Source organism: Heterodontus francisci, chromosome 34, assembly GCF_036365525.1.
Source record: "Heterodontus francisci isolate sHetFra1 chromosome 34, sHetFra1.hap1, whole genome shotgun sequence".
Taxonomy (NCBI): domain Eukaryota; kingdom Metazoa; phylum Chordata; class Chondrichthyes; order Heterodontiformes; family Heterodontidae; genus Heterodontus; species Heterodontus francisci.
In genome coordinates, this window is record NC_090404.1 from 37,390,219 (window position 1) to 37,402,812 (window position 12,594).

Genomic DNA, 12,594 nt, shown 5'->3' on the forward strand with positions numbered 1-12,594 from the left:
TTTTTCAATGTGTGGTTTGACATCGCTTAAGATTATCTGGAAAAGCTGTCGTGCACCTGGTTTTGCTTTCTGCTTCGTTCAGGTGATTATCTCAGCACTAAGTAAGAAAAATGACCCCACTTATCGTCAAGTTTCTGGATTGTCAACGTCTGTTAAATGTTTAGTTTTTATTAATTTATATACCTACTGATTTTTGCACATCACTTACCAAGGTACGAGAATGTGCAGTCCAGTATGCTTCTGAATGTTGCTTTCCAGTGAAGTTGACACATCTTCACAGAACACCTTTTACATGAAAAATCTATAAATAGACAGAAGCAGGACATTAAGAACATGAAGCTCTGTAAAACCAATTATCAGCTGTCAGGTAAGTCTCATGAAATCGTATTCTGAATATAGTGTAATTTTATTCATGACATATGCAAAATTGTACCAAATTACCATTGCACAACTAGTTTGCTTCATTAAAAGTGCTAAAATTACATGATTCCTTGTCAGAAAAAATTTCACACTTTTTGTCTTTAGCCACTAATTTTCAGACTTTTGATCTTTGGCCACTCACCCTTGCATTTGTTACTTGTTTTTGTGAAATACTCTCCCTATCATTGCTCAACTGCTGGATAACTCTAATTGCATTTATATGTGTTTTTTTTAATTCATGCATGGAGTGTGGCTAGGCCATCATTTATTGCCCATCCCTAATTTTCCTTGAGAAGGTGGTGGTGAGCTGCCTTCTTGAACCGCTGCAGTCCATGTGAGGTAGGTTACACCCACAATACTGTTAGGACGTAAGTTACAGGATTTTGACCCAGCGACAGTGAAGGAATGGCGATGTAGTTCCAAGTCAGGATGGTGTGTGACTTGGAGGGGAACTTGCAGATGGTGGTGTTCCCATGTATTTGCTGCCTTTGTCCTTCTCGTTGGTAGAGGTTGTGGGTTTGGAAGGTGCTGTCGAAGGACCCTTGGTGCGTTGCTGCAGTGCATCTTGTGGATGGTACATTTTATGCATGTCTCAGATTTAACTCAAATGTGATTTGTAACCAATAAATGATGTTTCGGGCATGAATTGTAGTCTGGTTTCTTGTTGATTTGTCAAGAAAGATTTAATTCATTCACTCAGCAGCCTGAGAGGAACCAGACTGAGGTTTAATGAACATAACAAATAGGAGCTGGAGGGGGCCATTTGGCCCTTCGTGCTGCTGTGCCACTCACCCAGATCAAACACTGGAATAAAAATCCTCCTCCTGGGGCAATTGGATGAGTCCAGGTCTGATAACAGTGTCTGATTCCTGGTCTGATGCTACTGTAGGTAATGCACAAGTGGTGAACCTATTAGTTCCTGTTAATATCATGTTGCGTGCCCCTGTCTACCATGTGAGAAACTGGGGTTATATTCTGTGATGGGGTGATTGTATATTTTTAAGACATCAAAATGTTATATGGTGTCGTTTCATCCTAAAATACCACAGAGAAAATTAGAAGAGGGCATGTTCTCTTTGAGATCTTTCTTGAGCGGAGACAGTTTTGTCACCAGGTGCCCTCACACTACACAGTGGTAGATAATTGTGGTCTCCTCTCCACTGAGAGGGTAAATACAGACTGCGTGACCGCTTTGTGGAACACCTCCCTTCAGTCCACAAGCATGGCCCTGCGCTTCCTGTTTCTTCTCATTTTAATTCTCTACCTTGCTCTCAGTCTGACCTATGTACGAACATATGAACACATGATCTGAAAGCAGGAGTTGGCTATTCAGACCTTCGAGCCTGCTCCGTCATTCTCCAAGATCATGACTGATCTGTTTGTGGATTCAGCTCCACTTTCCTGCCGACCCCGATATCCTTTGACTCCCTTGTTTGTAAAGGCTCTGTCCACCTCTGCCTTAAAAACATTTAATGACCCTACCTCCACTGAGTCCGGGGAAGAGAGTTCGTCAGGTGCACGACTCTCTGAGAGAAATAAATTTCTCTGTCACTCTGTCTTAAATGGGAGAGCCTTTAATTTTAAACTGTCCACCAGTTTTAGCCTTCCCCAGAAGGGGAAACATCCTTTCAACATCCACCCTGTCAAGTCCCCTCAGGATCTTACATGTCTGAATGAGATCTACTCTCATCCTTCTAAACTCCAATGAATACAGAACCAAATTGTTCACCTTTTCCTCAAAAGATAACCCTTTCTCCCAGGAATCAGTCGAATGAACCTTCTCTGAACTGCTTCCAATGCAACTATATCCTTTAAGTAAGGAGACCAACACTGTACAGAATATTCTCGATTTGGTCTCACCAATGCCCTGTACAACTGTCGCAAAGCAATTTTTATATTCCATTCACCTTGTAATAAATTACAGCATTGCATAATGGTTGTATCTGGGACAAACAAGATGCACTTTCCTTGGTAACGTCTGAGGCTGGCTTGTTCTCCCTCTCTGTACTGCTGTATCAAACAGCAACCAGAATGCACCTTCTCTAACTCCAGAGGCTTGCATGTTCTTAAAGCAGTACTGATCATTTGCTGCCTTAAAGACACACCGCACACATCCCCCCCCCCCCGCCCCCCACTTCCCCCACCCCCACTCCTCCACCCCCAACAAAAAAATAAGTACGATCAGAACATCTCCACCCCTGGCAGAATGAAATACCATTCCGAAAATGCGTTTCATTACAATGTAAAAAATGAAATTGAAAAAACAACCGATAACACATTTCCGCCCACATTTACAGATATACACTTTTCAAGAATATTGGGACTGCAGCAACAGGTTCCACCAGAACATTTTCAGTTTAAAATTTTTGAATTGGGCGGCACAGTGGCGCAGTGGTTCGCACCGCAGCCTCACAGCTCCAGCATCCCGGGTTCAATTCTGGGTACTGCCTGTGTGGAGTTTGCAAGTTCTCCTTGTGTCTGCGTGGGTTTCCTCCGGGTGCTCCGGTTTCCTCCCACATGCCAAAGACTTGCAGGTTGGTAGGTAAATTGGCCATTAGCAATTGCCCCTAGTATAGATAGGTGGTAGGGAAATATAGGGACAGGTGGGGATGTAGTAGTAATATGGAATTAGTGTAGAATTAGTATAAATGGGTGGTTGATGGTTGGCACAGACTCGATGGGCCGAAGGGCCTGTTTCAGTGCTGTCTCTCTAAAAAAAAAAGATTGTCCCAATTAACCCATTTCAAATTACCAAGCATAGTCTTCCAGCTGTTTCGTGCTTTCCTTCCAAGTTTCCCTATTGTCCATCACCTCAGCCAGGTGCACTGCAGAGCTCGGAGCACTGACCACTGCTGTGTTCACTATTCTCTGAGATGTTTCTCGAGTACCCCTTAACCTATGTGGCATCACGTGACACTGGAAAACCCAGTGCTGGGTAACAGAAGCTGATCTTGTCTACCCTTGGGGTGTCAAAGGAATTTGACAGTATCCCTCCAACACATCTGTCTCTCTAAGGCATATGGTGTTGCCCACTCTGTCCATGCAGTCCTTTAAATGAGAATTTGGGTAGGAGTCTGCCTTTTTTACCACAGTGACCTTTCTTGAGTCCAGGCAAGCTTGTGCCATCCCACCAGGTTTCGGCATCAAGACCAGCTGCCAATTCCAGCTGTACTGACTAGGTCCATCTAAGCTGCCCTTCAGCATGCATTGGACTCTGCTTCCACTTGAGCTGGTCTATCTGGACCTAAACGACAAGGATGTTGTTTTAAAGGAATGTTTCCCCCTACACCCACATCATATGTGCATCCTGGCTTATCCCTGCAAACGTTTTGAAACTTTGTGAAAAAAAACTGTTCAGTCTTCATGCCGTTTTGCCTCTAAGTGTAAAAGCATTTTGTCCAACATTCCTAGCCATTCTATATTCACTAATAGGATAGTTGGTGGTTTAATCTGAGAATTTCCTAGGCCTACCTTTGCCTCATCTCACAATCCGTGTCCTTGTTAACAGTCCTATTTAACTGAAATACTTGTATTGGCTTATCCTCCTCCCTGTGGGAATATTGTTCGAGCATATTAATGTGACACAACCAGTTCTCCTGGTGATCAGGGGTGTCAATAAAGCAATCTACCTTATCCAATCTTTATTTCAGTCTATATGGGCCAGTGAACCGTGCTTTTAATGGTTGTCCCTGTAATGTAACCACTAAACTGATCAAACAACTTCCCTTCCTATCCCTCCTCAGACTTCTTCACCTCCCAGTCGACCACACCATCCTCCAACGCCTCTCCTCCACTGTCCAGCTGAGTGGGACTGACCTCCCTTGGCTCCATTCAGACCTATCCAATCATAGCCAAAGAATCTCAAGCAATGGTTTCTCTTCTCACCCCATTACCTTTGGAGTTTCCCAAGGATCTATCGACGGCCTCTATTCCCCATTATTCTGCTGCCCATCAGTGACATCATCCAAAGACCCGACATCAAGTTCCACATGTGTGCTGATTTCACACATCTCTACATCACCACCACCTCTCTTGACCCATCCAGTGTTTCTGTGTTATCAGACTGCTTGTCTATTCGAATGCTCGTCTGACTGACCCCCACCCTGCATAAACTGCAGCTCATTCAAACTCTGCTGCTGTTTACTCCAAGCATCACAAATTTCCATTCATCCATCATTACTGAGCTCACTGATCTACAATGGCTCCAGGTCCTCTAATGCCTCACCCCTCCCAATATCTGTAATCTCCTCCAGCCGAACAACCCTCAGAGAACTCTGCATTCCTCCAACTCTGGCCTCTTACACACCCCTCACTGTCTTTTTGTCCATTGCCTGTGCTTTCAGTCACTGGCCCTAAGCTCTGGAATTTCCTCCTTACACCTTTCTGCCAATCCACATCTCTCCTCCTTTAAAACCCTACTAAAAACCTACGTTTTTGACCAAGCTTTTAGTCAGTCATTCTCATTACCCTTCTTTGGCTCAGTGTCAATTTTTGTCTGATTTTTCAGTTTATGTTCTGAGATGCACCTTCACACATTTTCCTACTTTCAAGGTACAGTGTAAATGAAAGGCATTTTTAAATCCGATTGTAACAGACTGGGGAAGCCAGCATTAAAATAATATTTGGGTATAATGAAGTAAAGTCATAGATCGGCCATCTTCTCATTGAATAGCAGAACAGACTCGAGAGGCTAAAAGGTCAATTCATGTTTCTATGGCCCAATAGACTTGGACTGAAACACAACCGATGAATGGAAAGTCATGGGAGAACTGGGGAGAAGACACTGCAACTGGAAACAAGCACGTGAGCAGAGCTAGAGAGTGGGGGAAGTCTGGGGAGAAAGTACATATAGAACTGGAGCAGGCCATTCAGCCCCTCAAACCCACTGCACATTTCAGTTAGATGCTGCCTCATCAATTAGTCTCCACTTATCTTGAAGAAATTAATATTTCTTGAAGATATATCCAAATACTAAACTTCAGCCCAGTTACTGGGATAATCAACATCAGCAGAAACAAACCCCAACTATCAGAATGAAAATCGTTACGTCCTGGATGTGTTTCACAGCAGCAATAACAGCAGAATCCAAACCCTGCAGTCACTTGTGAACTCGCTGCTGTCACAACAGGTTGATTGACTGAATGAATTCGCTCCCACACTCAGAGCAAGTGTACGGCCTCTCCCGAGTGTGAACTCGCTGGTGTGTCAGCAGGTTGATTGACTGAGTGAATCCCCTCCAACACTCAGAGCAGGTGAACGGCCACTCCCTCGGATGAACTTGCTGGATCTCAGCAGGTTGATTGAGTGAATCCCCTCCCACACATGGAACAGGTGAACGGTCTCTCCCCAGTGTGAGCTCACTGGTGTGTCAGCAGGTTGATTGGCTGAGTGAATCCCCTCCAACACTCAGAGCAGGTGAACGGCCACTCCCTGGTATGAACTTGCTGGGTCTCAGCAGGTTGATTGAGTGAATCCCCTCCCACACATGCGGCAGATGAACGGTCTCTCACCAGTGTGAAATCGCTGGTATTTCAGCAGGTTGATTGACTGAGCAAATCCCCTCCCCCACTCAGAGCAGGTGAACGGTCTCTCCCCAGTGTGAACTCGCTGGTGTTTCAGCAGGTTGATTGACTGAGCAAATCCCCTCCCCCACTCAGAGCAGGTGAACGGTCTCTCCTCAGTGTGAACTCGCTGGTGTGTCAGCAGGTTGATTGATTGAGTGAATCCCCTCCCCCACTCAGAGCAGGTGAACGGTCTCTCCCCAGTGTGAACTCGCTGGTGTGGCAGCAGATGGGATGACTGATCGAATCCCTTCCCACACACAGGGCAGGTGAACGGCTTCTCCCCCGTGTGACTGCGTCGATGAGTATCGAGCTCAGATGGGTAATTGAATCCCTTCCCACAGTCCCCACATTTTCAAGGTTTCTCCATGGTGCAGGTGTCCTTGTGTCTCGCCAAGTTGGATGATCAGTTGAAGGCTCGTCTACAAACAGAGCACGTGTATGTTTTCTCCCCTCTGTGAATGGTGAGATGTCTTTTCAGGCTGTGTAATTGATTGAAGCTCAGTCACAGTCAGTGCACTGAAACACTCTTACTCGGGTGTGGGTGCCTTGCTGTTTTTCCAGTCACAGTGATTTTTGAAATCTTTTCCCACAGACAGAACAAACATTTCTTGTATGACATTCAAAGGCCGATGATATTCAGGTGCTGATGAATGGACTGTTTCTTTCAGATCTTGATGTGATGTTTGGTTTGAGTTTCCCCGTCTACAAATCATTTTCTTCTAATACCCTGTTATAAAGGAGTTATAAAGGTCATCACTCTAAGTGCAGGATAGAAATTCAGAGCAGACAATTCTAGCTTCAATGCAACATTTTTCCTCTTTTGTTCCCCAAAGCTGTAAATCCCCGTCTCACAGCTCTCCCTCCTCCCTGGGCTGAAATCCAAACCCATGGTATCATCTGCACCATTTCTTTCCTCTGCTGACAGTTTTCTCCCTCCCTCTACTCTGGCTGGGTTCAATACTCTAGCCCCTGTTTGCTGAGTGAGAAACAAATCATTGAATCAATGAATTTCCCTCCTGGTCACTGGGACTCTGAAGCCCCGCCCACTCTCAGTGTTGGTAACAGGATGGGAATGCATGCGCTCTGCCCCCTGCTCAAGGTGGCAGCGCCTCAACCCTCCCGGCTTCCTTTTCAGAGGTGGCAGCCGTTAACCTGGGCAACTCAGGGATAACCCCGGAGCAGCAAATGCTGGAACTGAAGCTTCTTATTCGGGGCTTGAGGCCTACACCAGGTGTTTCTGAAGCCTCCCACCCACCGACTCCCCTGCGCCTCCATCAACTCTTAGCCGCTGCAAATGCGTCTCCTGGAGAACTCGCACGGCTGTGGTCAAAATGACACTGCGCATGCTCGAAATACAGGCCAGTGCTGCATCTGCGCGTTGTGCTCCTATAAAATGCATAGGGCATATTCACTATCGCTGGGAATGCTGGGTAACGGTCCCGCCATTGAAAGGCCAAATTAATGCTTACAAATTATATTCTGTGGCCGGATTGTAATTAAATTATTAATTAACTTAGAGAGAAAGCTAAGTGCATGGATCGTTGAGTCCTGGATATGATCAGTAATAGCTCTAGATATACTTGCATGAGAGGCAGTTCAGCTTAAGTTTACTGGATTCATTCACCGAATCATTGAAAGTTTACAGCACGGAAAGCGACTACAAGGTCCATGCTGTCTGCTCTGTCCAAAACATGACCCACCAAGCCTCATCCCACCTTCCAGCTTATGGTCCGTAGCCCTGCAGGTTACAGCACCTGATGTGCATAACCAGACATCTTTTAAATGAGTTGAGCGTTTCTGCCTCGACTACCACTTCAGGCAGTGAGTTCCCGACCCCTGCCACCCTCTGGGTGAAAAAATATCCTCATCTCCCCTCTAATCTTTCTACCAATCACTTTAAATCTCTGCCTTGGAGTCACTGACCTCTCTGAGAAGGTAACTTGACTCTTCAGATCCATTCTATCCATTCCCCCCACAATTTTGTACAGTTCAAACAAATTTCACCTCAGATTCCACTGAGAATAGCCCCAGCCTATCCAATCTTTCCTCATATCTGCAATTTTCCAGCCATGGTAACATCCTCTTACATCTCCTCTGTAGCCTCTCCAGTGCAGTTTTTTAAAAATTCATTCATGGGGATGTGGGCGTCACTGGCCAGGCCAGCATTTATTGCCCATCCCTAATTACCCTTCAGCAGGTGGTGGTGAGCTGCTTTCTTGAACTGCTGCAGTCCATGTGGGGTGGGTATACCCACAGTGCTGTTAGGATGGGTGTTCCAGGATTTTGACCCAGCGACAGTGAAGGAACTGCGATATAGTTCCAAGTCAGGATGGTGTGTGACTTGGAGGGGAACTTACAGGTGGTGGTGTTCCCATGCATTTGCTGCCCTTGTCCCGTGACCCCAGGGTTTTGGCATGAGGCTCTGAATAACTAGTTCAGTAACATTCCCACTATGCCACCATTCCCCATCTTCCCTTTTCCTCAAACAAGAATAACCACCCACTGTATTTGACAGGGTCCTCGATCATGTGTGATCAATTTCCCGCACTTCTGCTCTCACCCCTTCCCCTTCCTCCCAAAACCGTGATCGTGTTCCCCTTGTCCTCACCTTCCACCCCACCAGCCTCCACATCCATAGCATCATAGAATCTTAGAAAAGGTACAGCACGGAAGGAGGCCATTCAGCCTATCGTGACTGCGCCAGCTGAAAAAAACTAACTGCCCAATTAAATCCCACTTTCCAGCACCTGGTCCGTTGCCTTGCAGGTTACAGCACTTCAGATGCATGTCCAGGTACTTTTAAAAATGTTGCGGGCTTCTGCCTCCACCACCGATCCTGGCAGTTAATTCCAGACACCCATCACACTCAGGGTGAAAATGATTTTCCTCATGTCCCCTCTAAACCTTCTAGCAATCACCTTAAATCAGTCCTCCCTGGTAATTGACCTCTCCGCTAGATGAAACAGGTCCTTCCTGTCTACTCTATCTAGGCCCCTCATAATTTTGTACACCTCAATTAAGTCACCCCTCAGCCTCCTCTGATCAAGGAAAACAACCCTAGCCAATCCAATCTTTCCACATAGCTGCAAATTTCAAGCTTTGGCAACATCGTTACAGATCTCCTCTGTACTCTCTTCAAAGAAATTATATCCTTCCTGTAATGTGGTGACCAGATCTGTACGCAATGCTCCAGCTGTGGCCTAAAGGATCATCCTCCACCATTTCCACCACGTCCAGCATGATTCCACGACCAAACACATCTTCCCTTCTCCGCCCCTGTGAGCAAACCGAAGGAACTATTCCCACCATGACACCGTGGTCCATTCCCGATCACCCCAACACCTCGTCCCCTTCCCTCAGCACATTCCCATGCAATCACATGAAGTACAATACCTGCCCTTTTATCTCCTCTCTCCTCACCATCCAAGGCCCCAAATGCTCCTCCTAGGCGAAGCAGCAATTTACTTGCACTTCTTTCAATTTAGTATACTGTATTCGCTGCTCACAGTGCCGTCTCCTTTACATTGGGGAGGCCAAACGGAGATTGTGTGACTGCTTTACAGAACACCTCCATTCAGTCTGAAAGTATAACCCCGGGCTTTCAGCTGCTTGCCATTTTAATTCACCGGGTTGCTGTCATTCCTTTCCTTGGACTGCTGCAGTGTTCCAGCGAAGCTGAATGCCAACTTAAGATTCACAACGATGTTGCCTGGTTTGGAGGGCTTGAGTTATAAAGAGAGATTGGATAGGCTGCGTCTTTTTTCCCTGGAGCGAAGGAGGCTGAGAGGGGACATGATAGAGGTATATAAAATTATGAGAGGCATAGATAGGGTAGATAGTCAGAGTGTTTCCCATGGTAGGGGTGACTAAAACTAGAGGGCACAGATTTAAGGTGAGAAGGAGGAGGTTTAAAGGGGATCAAATGGGTAAATCTTTCACACAAAGAATAGTGGGTATCTGGAATGAGCTGCCAGAGGAGATGGTGGAGGCAGCAACAGTAGCAACATTTCAGAGGCACCTGGACAGGTGAATGAGCAAGGCATAGAGGGATATGGAATTAATGCAGGCAGGTGGGATTACTATTGATAGGCATTATGGTCGGCATGGATGTGGTGGGCCGAAGGGCCTGTTTCTACGCTGTGCGGCTTTATGATGCTCTCTGACTCTATTAAGGAACAGCACCTCATCCAATTTTACAGTCTTCTGGACTCACAATTCAGTTCAGCAATTTTAAACCATGACTGCCATTTTGATTGTGTTGTTTTTAGCCATGTGCTCGTCTTAAACTTGTTTTTCATGTTTTTGCTTTTGGAAAGAGCTGATCATTATTCTGAAATGAACACACTCTCGCTTAAATTCTTTGTCTTTTCCTCCAACTATTACCAATCCCTTTTCTTTTTTCCACGACATCTTTGTCATTTAATCTCTCCCGCCCTCTGCCCTATCACAGACCTTCCCTTATGTTCTTCTCCTCACCCCGCCCCCAACTCCCACCTCCCACCCCACCCCCCCCCCCCACCCCACGGCACCTTTCAGTTGCTGAAAACCTGTTCCATTTCTAACCTTTGCCAGTTCTGATGAAAGGTCACAGACCTGAAACTTGAACTCAGTTTCTCTCTCCAAAGATGCTGCCAGACCTGCTGAGTATTTTCGGTTCTTTCTGCTTTTATTAGCAACTTAAAAGGTTTGCAAGGAAACTCACAGTGACCTGAAAACTGTGCTGCAAAACTTCAGTTCTGAGGAGCTTATCGACCTGAAACATTATCCTTGTGTTTGTCCTTCCACAGATGTTTCTGGGTCTGTGGAGTGTTTCTGAAAAAGTCCATATACAGCACCAGCTGCAGTTTTCTTTTCATTTAAGCACGATGTATTATTGCCCTTGTATTATCAAAATGGAAAAAAAACATAAATTGTAGAGGCCAGGGAACAGCATTAAGATAAGTTTGAGCATTTGTGGTTCATGGAAGAATTCCTGCTTCTGACAGTGGAGACATGGGTTTGAGTCTTGGCCAATTTTGATTACATATTCTCCTGGAGTATTCAAAAAACAACATGCTTGAAATTGCAAAAAGCTTTAAGAACAACCTGTCAGTAATTTAAATAATAAATTCACTTCCTCAGGGAATGAATCCTCAATACAGCACCTTAGAACACCTGGCTGCACTACCACGCAGAGCCCACCTCAGTTTTGAAACAGGAGATTGCTGATTAAATGCTGGGTTTCTATCTGTTTGTCTTGTGAATCGAGGTCCTGGCTTTGAAAGAAGGAAATAAAAGGCATTTCCAAGCACTAGTAATGAAAACTGCTGGCCGTGTGCTTACATTATTGTATTGTTAATCCAGCGATTCTGTGATTGAGTCCATTCAGAACCTGCATTAGATGCCTTTACATCGCTGGCTTATGTCTGTTTGCTCATATCTATTGGGGAGGGTTTGAACTAATTTGATAGGGGTGTGGGACGCAGGAGATAATTCTAGAGGAAAAACAAGGTTCACAAAGAATTGGGAGAGGTAGATAGCATTAGAGTAGAAAATATTAAGGCATTAGGTGGTGCCAACGTGAGATGGAATGTAATAAGATCTAAATTAGGCTTATTGCACTTGTACTTGAAAATGCAGAGTGTGATAAATAAGGTTGGTGAGCTGCAGGTTCAGGTGGCCTCGTGGTAATATGATGTTGTGGTGACAACAGAGACCTGGATCAAAAATAACAGGACTGGGTATAAATATTCCTGGTTACTAGATGTTCAGGAAAGATAGGGAAAAAAAAAAGGAGGAAGGATAGCAGTATAGATTTAGGAGACCATCGCAGTGCTGGAGAAAGAGGATGTCTTAGAGTGGTCAAGGATGAATCTATTTTGATAGAGCTAAGAAGCAATAGAGGTACTGTTACACAAAAAGATGTATTCTATTGTCCATCAACTAGTGGGAAAGATATAGAAGAACACATTTGCATGGAAACTATCAATAATTATTGAGTAGTTATAATGGTTATAATTATCCTCATATAGACTGGGATAGTAACAGTGTGAAGGGCAGAGAGCGGGAAGAATTCTGTCGATGAACATGCTTCTGGCCGAACAAAGCAGGAGGCATTGCTGGTTCTGAGGAATCAAGTGGATCAAATGTCAGTAAGGGAACATTTAGGGGGCAGTGATCGTTGTAGTATAAGGGACAATAACCAATCCAGAGTAAAAATAATTAATTGGGGGGAAGGCCAACTTTAATGGGGTGAGAACAGATCTGACCCAAGTAAATTGGATTGAAAGATTGGCAGGAAAAACTGTCATGGAACAATGGGCTGCCTTTCAAGAGGAGATGGTTTGGGTAGTGTCGAGATACATTCACATGAGGGGGTTAAGTAGGGCAAACAACGATAGCTCACTGGATGACAAAGGAGATAGAAAGTGGAATTTTACGGGCCATAAAGAGTGGCTTTGGTGGTGTGTAGGGTGATTCATTCGGATTTCTGATAGCGTTTTTGTGAGAAAAGTTAAGTCAGGGGTGTGTTTGCGGTGGTCCAGGATTCACCGAGCATGCTGGCGGATTGCAGATTTGCATTCATTTATGAAAATACATACATAAAAATTAGGAGCAGAAGTAGGCTGTT

General features: G+C 45.1%; 1 protein-coding gene across 1 annotated transcript; it reads right to left on the minus strand.

Moving 5' to 3' along the window:
* Positions 1 to 5,539: 5,539 nt before the first annotated feature.
* Positions 5,540 to 7,329, minus strand: LOC137348831 (gastrula zinc finger protein XlCGF49.1-like). Its single transcript, XM_068014069.1, has 3 exons — positions 7,240 to 7,329; positions 6,158 to 6,315; positions 5,540 to 5,780 (listed from the first exon to the last, which is right to left on the minus strand). The coding sequence occupies exons 1-3, from the start codon at positions 7,327 to 7,329 to the stop codon at positions 5,540 to 5,542; spliced, it is 489 nt and encodes a 162-aa protein (XP_067870170.1).
* Between the last annotated feature and the right edge of the window lie 5,265 nt (positions 7,330 to 12,594).